The sequence below is a fragment of the Calonectris borealis genome, unplaced genomic scaffold (assembly GCF_964195595.1).
Source record: "Calonectris borealis unplaced genomic scaffold, bCalBor7.hap1.2 HAP1_SCAFFOLD_35, whole genome shotgun sequence".
NCBI classification, from domain to species: domain Eukaryota; kingdom Metazoa; phylum Chordata; class Aves; order Procellariiformes; family Procellariidae; genus Calonectris; species Calonectris borealis.
The window spans coordinates 1,953,161-1,964,354 of NW_027441451.1; the positions used below are offsets into that span (position 1 = coordinate 1,953,161).

General features: G+C 54.0%; 1 protein-coding gene across 1 annotated transcript; it reads left to right on the forward strand.

Moving 5' to 3' along the window:
• The first annotated feature begins 5,306 nt into the window (after positions 1 to 5,306).
• On the forward strand, positions 5,307 to 6,242 carry LOC142076156 (olfactory receptor 14A16-like). The gene has a single exon (XM_075138534.1). It carries the CDS (start codon positions 5,307 to 5,309, stop codon positions 6,240 to 6,242), a length of 936 nt encoding a protein of 311 aa, XP_074994635.1.
• The last annotated feature ends 4,952 nt before the right edge of the window (positions 6,243 to 11,194 follow it).

An 11,194-nucleotide genomic window follows, 5' to 3' on the forward strand; every position in this document is an offset into this window, starting at 1 on the left:
CTCCAACCCCACCATTTCTCCCATCAGCCCCTGGGACTTACAGCACCTTTGTTCAAACCTGAGCTTTCTCCACTACAGTCCGTAGCTGCGTGTTTCAGCCCATTGGCACCAACTCCCACCCGCTTTGCTTGGAGAACGAGCTGCACGCAGACACAGAAGGACGTTTCTTAATTCCAGCAAACAAAACCAAATGAAGGCATGGTTCAATAAAAAATAAACCACACTCCTCTGCTGTATATTAAGTCCACCTTACCTCCTCTGAAGTCCACTTTCCACAGTGCATGGCCTTAGACCAACAGAAAACACGTTTGTGTCAAGCACAGATCCCAAGAACCCCCAAAGCACTCCCTGCCCCAGACTCTGTTTCTCCACACTCACTCAGAGCGAGTCACACGCTGAAGTCATGAGCTCCCTTAATGCACAGAGGGAAGCAAAGAGGCAAAGTGCATGGAATGCTCTCTTTTGAATAGCCAAATCTGCACTAGTCCCAACATAGCGGGGTTACAGGAGCATCTTCAAGTAGACTCTGCAGCACCTAGACCCACTCATTTCTCATTCTCCTCCAGTGCTGGACACCTTGGGGGCAATTGTCCAGGCTTCCCTTCCTACTCAAGGGAGAGAAAGGAGTTGTCTCAACTGAGATGCTTTGGCCTACCCTGCCTGTCCACCAGCTCCTGCTCCAGAAAGGCTCCTGTCAGCCTTGGGTAACATTTCCCAGTACCATGTGGGGTCTTCAGCTACCCCTGGGAATCTCAGAGGCAGTGGCCACCTCGGTGTGGGCAAGTGCATCAACCCCTGAAGGAAGATGTTAGGCAGAAGTTGAAACATATGCAGAAACGACCTCGGTGTAATAAGTGTTTAAGAAGGCTTCATCTTGACAGCTTTGACACTGGTCTGTAAATTCTCATTATTTTTCACAGGCCATGGACATGGACCAGCAAGCTGATGACACTTTCTCTCCCTCGATGTAAATACAGATTTCTACATCCGGTCCCTTTTCAATGGTAACATTTGAGTTTGCTCAAGTAGCTACTGCTTTGATTCCTGTCCACTGAAGGCTGTTTTCCTCTGGAGTCCTGCCTTGAGGCACAAAGGCCTGGGAGACCTTGCTGGTGATAAGAGCACATCAAATATCTCAGATCTATCCATACCTACTCTTACTAGATTTAGGAGTGATCCCATATTATCTTTGCTTCTTCTTGAACTGTCCCTGAAATAGTAACAGCTCATTATGGTGCCCTTGAATTTACATCCAAGTTTCAACTGAGTTTTGAGAGAGACCATTTCTGTGCTTGGAGGATGCTGTCCTTGAAGACCAGCTGCACTGAGCTCTGCTGCCCTTCAATGCTGCTGACCACGAGACCCCATCAGAACTCCCCAGAAGAGGCCAAAGTCTGCTCCTCTGATGTCCGGCATCTACAGCCTTCAATTCTCCTTCCTGACTTCCCTCGGGAGCTGGGACCCCACTGTTTCAGTGTCAGGACAACCAAGGCTTACACTGACCTTCAGTTCACTGGCCAGCTCTCACCTGCTTGCAAGTGTCAGATCCAGGTTTGCATTACATTTGCTGGCCCATTGGCTCCAGCTCGTCCTGGCTGTGCCCCTGGCTGAGGCCATCAGTGCACATTTGGGCTGTAGCACTGCAGGTGCAGCCCCACGCCAAGCTCTCACTTGTCTTAGGCAAACCTGGGACCAAGTGTCCCAGCCCCCGTGTGTGCAAAGGCTTTGCTTCACAGCAGAGACATGCCGGGGTGGAGAGCAGGTGGAAACAGAAAGCTGAACGTGGGTGCCAAGAGAGTGAGCAAACCCTGCTGTCCCCAAGGGCAGAGAGGACCAGGGCTGGGAAGGGCAGCCCTGGCAAGACATGGGTTTGCTGTCGGTGGGGTCTCTGCTGTCCCCGAGGGCCTTTGGTGGAGGTGAAGCTGATCTCCAGGAATGACAAGGTGCTCCTGACCAGCCACTGTGACAACTGTTGGTCTGGTCCTTGACTGTGTTCTCCAGGGGGTGAGTGAAGGTTGGAGGAGAGAAAAACCAGAAGTCTGAAGGTGTAGGCACACGCGTGGTGACCCTGGTGTGATGGGCTTCCCATTCATGGAGTGCCCTACCTCTACTGGAGAGAGAAGGGACGGACCTTGCCACGCTGCAGGGGTGGCAATCAGTTTCTGGCCCAAAGGCACTGGATCTGTCGCAATGCTGCCTGGGTGTCTGTCACACCCTCGCTCTGCATGGGGATGGCTTTCCTGTGTAGGACCATCGCTGTCCCTGCCAACTGCATGTCGCTGTGTGTGAGAGCCTTGGCACCTCACCTACCATTACAGGCCTGTAACTGGCCTTACATGGAATAACTGCCCTGAAGTTGATTGGGCAATGGGAGAATGTTCAGGACACCACGGCCATTAGAGTCAATGGAGATCTAGTCAACCTGGCGGATGGGAAAGACAGAGAGGAACTGAGCTCTCCCTGTGCTATCAGATGAATCCCTGCGTAGGCTGCCCAGAACATAAAGAAGAGAGACAGGCTCCACCATCCTAAATGTGGGCATCTGATGCCATTTCCACTGGCCAAAGAGATTCACCTCCAGCCTCCAAGAAGATGCCCCCAGATGCTGCCCTGTCTCTCAGCATTGCTCCACTAGAGCTTGCAGCTAGCTCCAGGTATCTTGGACCACCTCTGGCACTCCAAATGTCCCCAGGTCTTTGCATGTGACCACGTCAGCCCTGGCCTCCATCTCCATTAATTAGCAGGGAGCTGAGAGAAGGAGCTGACATGCAGGTGTCTGCCGTGTGCACACCTGAGCTGAGGCCAGAGGAATCCCACCTCCTGTGGGCTTGTGCTGTGCGTGGGGGGCAGCTGAGCCCACTTCTAGCCCCAGGGCCACAAGCATGGAATGGGGGCTGAATCCCTTCCCTCGGCAGTGCAAAATGAGATCCTTCCCTGTCCCTGTCCGGGTGTCCTGTGTACAGATGGGCCAATGAAAAGGTGATTCCTGGAGCTGACTCTTCTTCAGATGGGAGAAATGCCCCTGCTGGAAAGAAGTGTCTCTCCGCAGCTGAGGGAGGGACCATCAGTGATGGCTTCAGGCTGCTCCCAGCAGGTTCCCTGGAGGCGCAGGGACACGTGGAGGGAGCCCCGAGGGGGCAGAGCAAGTGGTGCCTTGGGCTGGTCCTCTGCTGCTGAGCTGGGCTGGGCTCCTGGGATGGAGGGAGCTCCTGGCAAGCGGGCAGCGCTGCAGAGAGACAGCTCTGCCCAGGAGCAGGGCTGGGGGCACTGCCTGCAGGCACCGAGGGGAGAGGAGCGAGGCAGAGAGAGGTTAGAGGCAGTCTGGGCTGGGAGGATGCTGAGAATGAACGGGAGGAGAAACCTTCACAGCCCTTGACACGGTAAGTCTCCGGGTGCAGGGCAAAGAAGCTGCAGTGCCTGGAGAGATCTCCAAAAGCTGGCACGTGCCACAGCCTGTGGGACATTTCAGGAGGTCTCTCCCACCTTCTCTGGTGTGGAGGAGGAGGACATGGTGCAGAGCAGGGCTTCCCTGCTGCACGGTCAGAGGGAGAGGGCATGAGGGCTGCCTTCTGCTGGGGGGGACTGCAGGGGTGTGCAGGCAGGGGTGCCCAGGGCTGTCCTTGCGAGCAGGGTCCCTGCACCCCAGGGGCTGTGTGCTGGGGCAGGGACTCTGCCGCCTGCCAGGCTCAGCACTCAGCCTGCCCGGGGAGCTCCCCACGGCGCTGTGGGGAGAAGCTGTGGGTGGAAGGAGCGAGCCCCAGCAGGGCAGGGTCCTTCTGCTGTCGAGAGGCTGCTGCCTGGGTCAGCCCTGCTCACATCTTCAGATCACTACAGGACTTTCCCAGAAGACTTTTGAAGAAGCACAGCAAGGCAGGGGCTACCTGAAAAGCAAGTATCCTGTTCTTTCTATCTTCTACTCTGGGTTGCCTGGGTGGGCAATGGGACATAGAAATTAATGTCTCATGTCAAGAGGAGGCACTGAATTTCCAAATCTGTTACTCTTGGATGTGAATAAAGCAGGGAGTATGAGAAATCAACACACCGTGGCTTACAGACAGCAGCAGTACAACTTCTCCAGGCTCATCAGGGTTGGTCTGATGATCCCATCAGAGCCTGCATGGACAGAGAAGACATTGCGCAGTGCCCTGCTGCCAGGAGGGGTCTGCAGGGCAGAGCTGAGCACACAGCGGGTGGGATGGGGTCTGTGAGCACCGACAGGGAGGAGAGGTGGGGACAGGGAACCAGCTCTCGGCAGGGACAGCTCCAGGCAGCAGAGACCTGGGCAGGGGGTGGGAGGAAGCTGCAAACAAGCACCGGCGTAGGCTCCGTTAAGGCAGCTCTCATTCGGTCCTTCACTGTGGATGTCTTCTGGGCATTGTCTGCTGGGCAATGAGCTGACTCTCCCTTTAGGACATCCCTTCTTCAGGACCCCTGACCCTCCGCTTTGCCTGTCCTGCTGGGCTTGCGAGCTCCCCTCCAGAAAGGCACAGCTCTCCTGTAGGATCCCAGGGAGGGCTGAGCTTTCCCTTGGAGGTCAGTACTCTCCGCTCAGGGTCCTTTGCTTCTCTTGTGAGGGACGGTGTCCTTCTCCATCACAACTCCACCTCTGGGGTGGGGAAGAGAAGAGTGTGCAGATCTGCCCTCTGCAACAGTGCTCCCCTGCTTTCATCAGAGCCCAGTGGTTTGGTTTGGTTTCTTTTAATGAGTAATTTGTGTGTGAAGTCATCTTTGAGGCAGCACAAGGGAAAGAGCAGGGCAGCTGGGTAACAGACTGATGGACACTGCAGCTCACCTGACTGCACTAAGCCACAGAGAGCTGAGCCCTTTTGCCTCTCCTGTCTCAAGACTCTTCACATTTTCAGTCATAGAAATGAGCATTTCTACCCCTAAAAAGAACACTCAGCAGATGTGATGGTGGAAAATAAAAAACAGAGACAAAATTCTTATAAGGTCACCCTAAGCCTCTCTTCTGCAGCCCATGCTCTTGAGAGTCATGAGTGCAGATACTGATCTTTTCCATTAAGGGCGGATGACATCTGACATCCCTTGGGAACATCGGAGCTGTCTCAAACCAGCTGCCAGGTACCCACTGCAGCAGAGAAAAGCTGGCTCCTTGGCCGTGGACAGAGGTCCTGCTCCTCACAGCACACTCAACCAGCACAAACCAGAGAAGGAAATGCGTTTCAATTTTGGGGTGGGGGGTGGATTTCTATGAAAAAAGGAGTGGCTGTGACTGGAGAAGTCTTTCATCCTTTTTCCTTGTCTATTCCAGTTTTGAACAGTACCCCTATGCCAAGAAACAGCAAATGTCCAACGGCAGCTCCATCACCCAGTTCCTCCTCCTGGCCTTCGCAGACACGCGGGAGCTGCAGCTCTTGCACTTCTGGCTCTTCCTGGGCATCTACCTGGCTGCCCTCCTGGGCAACGGCCTCATCATCACCGCCATAGCCTGCGACCACCGCCTGCACACCCCCATGTACTTCTTCCTCCTCAACCTCTCCCTCCTCGACCTGGGCTCCATCTCCACCACTGTTCCCAAAGCCATGGCCAATTCCCTCTGGGACACCAGGGACATCTCCTATGCAGGATGTGCTGCACAGCTCTTTCTGTTAGCCTTTTTCATCACAGCAGAGTATTGTCTTCTCACTGTCATGGCCTACGACCGCTACGTTGCCATCTGCCAACCCCTGCACTACGGGACCCTCCGGGGCTGCAGAGCTTGTGTCCACATGGCAGCAGCTGCCTGGGCCAGTGGGTTTCTCAATGCTCTCCTGCACACGGCCAATACATTGTCACTACCCCTCTGCCATGGCAATGCTGTGGACCAGTTCTTCTGTGAAATCCCCCAGATCCTCAAGCTCTCCTGCTCACACTCCTACCTCAGGGAGGTTGGGCTTCTTGTGGTTAGTGTCTGTTTAGGATTTGGGTGTTTTGTTTTCATTGTGGTGTCCTATGTGGAGATCTTCAGGGCCGTGCTGAGGATCCCCTCTGAGCAGGGACGGCACAAAGCCTTTTCCACGTGCCTCCCTCACCTGACTGTGGTCTCCCTCTTTGTCAGCACTGGCATATTTGCCTACCTGAAGCCCCCCTCCATCTCCTCCACATCCCTGGATCTGGTGGTGGCAGTGCTGTACTCGGTGGTGCCTCCAGCAGTGAACCCCCTCATCTACAGCATGAGGAACCAGGAGCTCAAGGATGCCCTATGGAAACTGGCCCAGTGGACGCTGTTTCACCGACAATAACCTGCCTCCCCTTCTCTGCACATTCCCCAGAGTTTATCTTAGGCCATGGCTCTGCTTTTTTCTCTTGTGATAATCCTGCTTATATATAATTTTCTGGGGTTATACTACTTGTCTTGCGGCTTGATCCTGTGACTCTTGCCCAACACTGTGTCAGATGTGGCATGCCCGATAGCAGCTCTTCAATAAAAGGGGATCTCCCAGGTGCAGCACCTGAAGGCTGGGCTCTTCCTCCAAAGTTGCTTCCAAATAAATATCCAAGGAATTGATATTTTTAAAAGTCTGTTCTCCTTTTTATTCTCAGTGTTTTGGGGTTAAGCTCACGGTACTATTGGGTTCCACTGGACCAAACGGTCTGGATTTAAGAGCTCTCCTCTTGGTGTCCAATGGCAGGGGAGATGGTCCATGACCTCCCATTATCTTCTCACATTTCTTCATGGATGACAAGATTAATGGCACATACCAGAGTTTCTGGAAATAAATTTGGAGGGGTCAGGAGAGGATGCCCTGGGGTTGCAATGAATGGAGACTCAGAAGGTGAAACACCCTCCAAGGTGAAGTCCCCCAAAAGGAAAGCACCAGATCTACGTATCCATGGACAAGGACTCTGCAGTGCCATGGGAGTGAGTGGGGAGCCAGCAGGCAGAGGGAGGGGAGACTGGAGAGATGCAGGAGCTGCCGGAGGAGGCCCAGGGCCAGGACTGTTGTGCTGTCGTGGGGAGTGGGGCTGGTGGGAGAGAGGAGGGGGCAAATTCAGTGAGGGCTGGGCATCACCTGCAATATGAATTCAGGAGAGGCAGCGAGTGAGTAGCCTCCATTTCCTCGTGGCCTTGGGGCCAGCACCATCCCTGGTGGTGATGGGGAGGCTGAGCTCCCTGTGTGCCCCCCAGCAGCTGCTGTGCCCCTCAGAGGGGCTGGGGCCGTGGGGTGAGTGCCCAGAGCTCTGCAGCACCCTGCGGTGGGCACTGCCGTGGGACCAGCCCAGGCTGGGCTGCTCTGCTGGGCTGGGCTGGGGAGAGGGCAGGGGTGGTGGGGAGAGGTGGGGAGGGGCTGGGCTGGCCTGGGAAGTGCCCGGGAGAGGAAAGCAGCAGTGTAGAGCTCAGCTGTGTGAGTGTGCAGGGTGGGGGCCCACAGCAGGGTGCTCACAGTGCAGAGTCAGGCGTCATGGAGAAGGAAGCAAGGCGCCAAAGGTGCCTGGACACCCGGGCGACACTCCCCTGGGAAAACCATCCCAGAGAAGTCCCACACACCAGCCATTTCCATCTCTGGTTGGACACCCCAGCCCTGAGGAGGGACCTTTGCTGCAGTCCCTTAAAGCAGCTTTGTGGCCCTTGGCTGGACTTGCTTTAGTAGGTCAACAACTGTCTTGCACTGGGCAGCCCAGCACTGGACACAGCACTGCAGATGGGGCCTCACCAGTGCTGAGGAGAGGGGAAGGGTCACCTCCCTCCACCTGCCAGCAATGCTTCTCCTAATGCAGCCCAGGAGGCTGTTGGCCTTGGCCGCGGGGGTGCACTGCTGGCTCCTGCTCGGCTGCTTCTCCTCTGGGACCCCAAGGTCCTTCTCTGCAGAGCTGCTGTCCAGCTGGTTGGCCCCCAGCATGATGTCCAGAGGGTGGCAGGATCAGAAGCTGTCCTCCCCAGGGACATTCTCAGCAGCACCTTGTCCTTCGTGGAGATCAGCCCCACCTCTGGCACAGGCCCCACGGTGCTGCAGAGTCACCTGGGACAGCAAACCCCTCTCCTGACGGGGCTGCACAGCCCTCGCCTCTTTCTCTCTGGCCTTGGGCACTGCAGCTTTTGCTCTCGGGGTGGTAACCTCATCCACCATTCTGTTGCCACCTGCCACCCACTCCAGCATGCCTCTGCTGGGAAGCAAAGCCTTTCCACACACGGGGTCCCATCTCTGGGTACCAGGTTTGCATGGGACAAGTCTGCCCTTGGCCCTGGTGCCCCATCGGAGGGGCTGCAGCCCAAATGGGCACCAAAGCCCCCAGCCTGGGCCACAGAGAGCAGGAGCCGTGGGTGCCATCACAGAGCTGTGACTTCAGTGGAACAAGAGCTGGGGTGGGGAAGGACAGCTCCCACGGCTTTTGTGGTAATGGAGATAGAACATCTTTAGGAGAGACCGATGGGGAAGATGAGGAGTGGGGGCTGCCTTGTGTGGTGTCAGGGCAGCTCAGATATATGGAAGGTCTCTATGGGACCCGTAACAGGTCAGGTGGCGGCTTGTGTGTGGGTCAGCTTCTGAATGGGCAACCCAGTCTTCTGCTCACCTGGACCTGGTAGAGGAAAGAGCTGCTCAGGGATGTGAAGACCAGTGTCAGCCTTGGCCATAGTGACCATGAAATTGTGGCCTCCCAGATGCCCAAGGACATGGGGAAGGAGAGTAGTAGAGAGCAGACCCTGCACATCAGGGAGTGAGAATTTGGCCTAGTGAGGGCAGTGGCAGGTGGGTCCAATATGACACTGGTCAGGGCCCTGAGAGCATCCATAGGCCTTCATGGCCCTGAGCAGCATCACCTGGGGCCTCCACCTGCATCTCTGCCCATGGGCCCAGGAGACCACTGAAGCCCAGGCTTGAGGTTCAGCCCCAGCTCCATCTAAGCTGTAGGTGTTTGGGTCTCCAGACACAGCCAGAGACACAGCCTTGCCTGGCCATGGACCTTGTTGATTGGGACTTGCAGAGGCACTCCCCATCTTGAGTCTTTATGGGGTGTCCAATGAAATGACACCATCGCCCTCCAGGTGCCAGACCCCGGCTGATTCACAGAGGCCTGGGGCCTTTCTGCTGCCTTTCCTCCCATCACTTGGTCAGGTTTTGGGAGGAGAGGGGGGAAAAGCAGGGGAGGTTTCTGGGTGCCAAGGATTGAGATGGGGGAGCAGAGCCCTCACATGTGAAACGATCTAAAGGCTATGCTAGTTCACAAGTGTTCTCTTCAGCTCCTTTCTCGGAGGCCTTAAATCTTCAGCAGGAACCTGGAAATGCTGAGGTCCCTCCACCTCCCTCTCTTTTATTAATTAACTTGATAGAACCCAAGTCAGAGGCTTTGTTTAAATTCTGTTTAGAGCCTAAAGCACTGTCTTGGCAAGGCTCCTCTTTACACACTCCAGGACACTGCTGGCCACCTTTGCCACCAGCTCACACTACTGGGTTTTGTTTTGCCTTCTATCCCCAGCACCACCAGGGCCTTTTCTGCAGAGCTGCTCCCCAGCCAGGCAGTCCCCTTCCCCTGCCACTGCAGGCTGTCAGTCTATCCCAGGCGCAGGATCTGGCCTTTGTTTTTTGTTTATCTCATGAAGTTCCTGAGAGGACAGTTCTCCTGCCTGTCAGGTTTCCCCTGAAAGGCGTCCCTAAGGCACAGGAATGGTCCTCCCAAGTTGGTATCATTGAAAAATGTGGTGAGAGTTGCCTCCTCCGGGTCGTGGATACAGGTGTTAAACTGCACAGGGCTCTGGAAAGTCCCCGGTGCCGCCTCACCAAACCCCAGTACGTCCCCTGGCCTCCAGGTAGAGCATGGCCCCTTCCCCACTGCTCTCTCAGCCTCATCATCCAACTGGTGTTTTGCTCATCTGTTTGTCTCCCTCTCCAGACTGGAATGGCCTAACTTGGGTACAAGAATATTGAGGGAGACCACGCCAAAAGTCTTGCTGAAGTGGAGGTCAATGACATCAACTGTTGTCCCCTCATGCACAAATGCAGCTACTTCATCATGAAGGCAACCCGGTTGGCGAGGCAAGATTTACCCTTGGTAAGTCCATGGCCATGCTCTTCTCTTTTAGGTGCCCACAAATGTCACCCAAGAGCACTCATGCAATGGCTCACCCCCCACCAAAGTGAGCTTGTGCAGCCTGTGGTTCCCTGGGTTGCACTTTTGGCCACTTTCAAAGATGAGTGCAACTCTTGCTTGTCCTCACTCACAAGAGACCTCTACCAATCCAATGACCTTTCAAAAGGGATGTTCCAAAGAAATATCGATCTTGCCCCGTAACTTCATTACCACTGTTCTTCCTGTTATACGGTGTATTCAGTTTCTCTAATCTTTCATATAATTTCACCTGTCCTCATACAATGACCATTTCTGATGTCACCTTTGCAGATGCAGACCCTCTAGACAAAGGCCCGTTCCATTATTTGCGAATTTTCTCCTTTGTTCATTCAGATAACTCTCACCTACTAAGGGAGTTAAAAGCTTGCCTGTCTTTCAGTAGTTTCATCGTCTCTTTAGCCAATTCTTTAATTATGGTTATATCTAACATTTTTGTATCTATCTCAAACATTCCTCATAAGATTATCCCTTGTAGAAAGGCAACTTCATTAGAGACAGCTTGTACTTAGCATATGGTTGAGGAGTGTGTTTTATTCTTTATGAAACTTTATCATGCTTGGCTTTTCTTTGCTTGCAAATAGGAAAACTTCTTATGTGGTCTCTGTGCAGCCAGGTCTCTAAGGGAAGCAGGTGGGGAATGGTGCAATGGAGCTGTAACATTCAGCTCCAGAATTCAGTGAAGTCTGATGCAAGGAAGAGTGATGAAAGTCCCAGATGGCCAATAAGAAAAATGGTGGGGTTGGGGAGGTGAGGAGCAAAGTTCTGCGCACAGAGTCAGACCTCAAGGGACTGCTTCTCCTACCTGTCCAGACCTCCTGAGGAGACACCCTGGATCACTACCACTTGGAGAATGCTTCTATCACCTCTTCTCTAAACTGAAAAGTAATAAAATAGAAACTTTAATTAAAAAAATATTTTTATTAGGTGCACTTTGAAATCTTCCTCTTTAACTACACTATGAAATGACTCCAATTACCTGTACAAGCCTGGAAGACCTAAAGAAAACTACAAGAAGAGAAAGAGCTCCTTAAGGCTTTCTGTATTTTAATGAGACCCATGGTGGTTTTGGTGCTGAGTCCTTGAAGCTCCCATGATGAGAGGAGAAAGAACAAACCTCTCAAGAAGT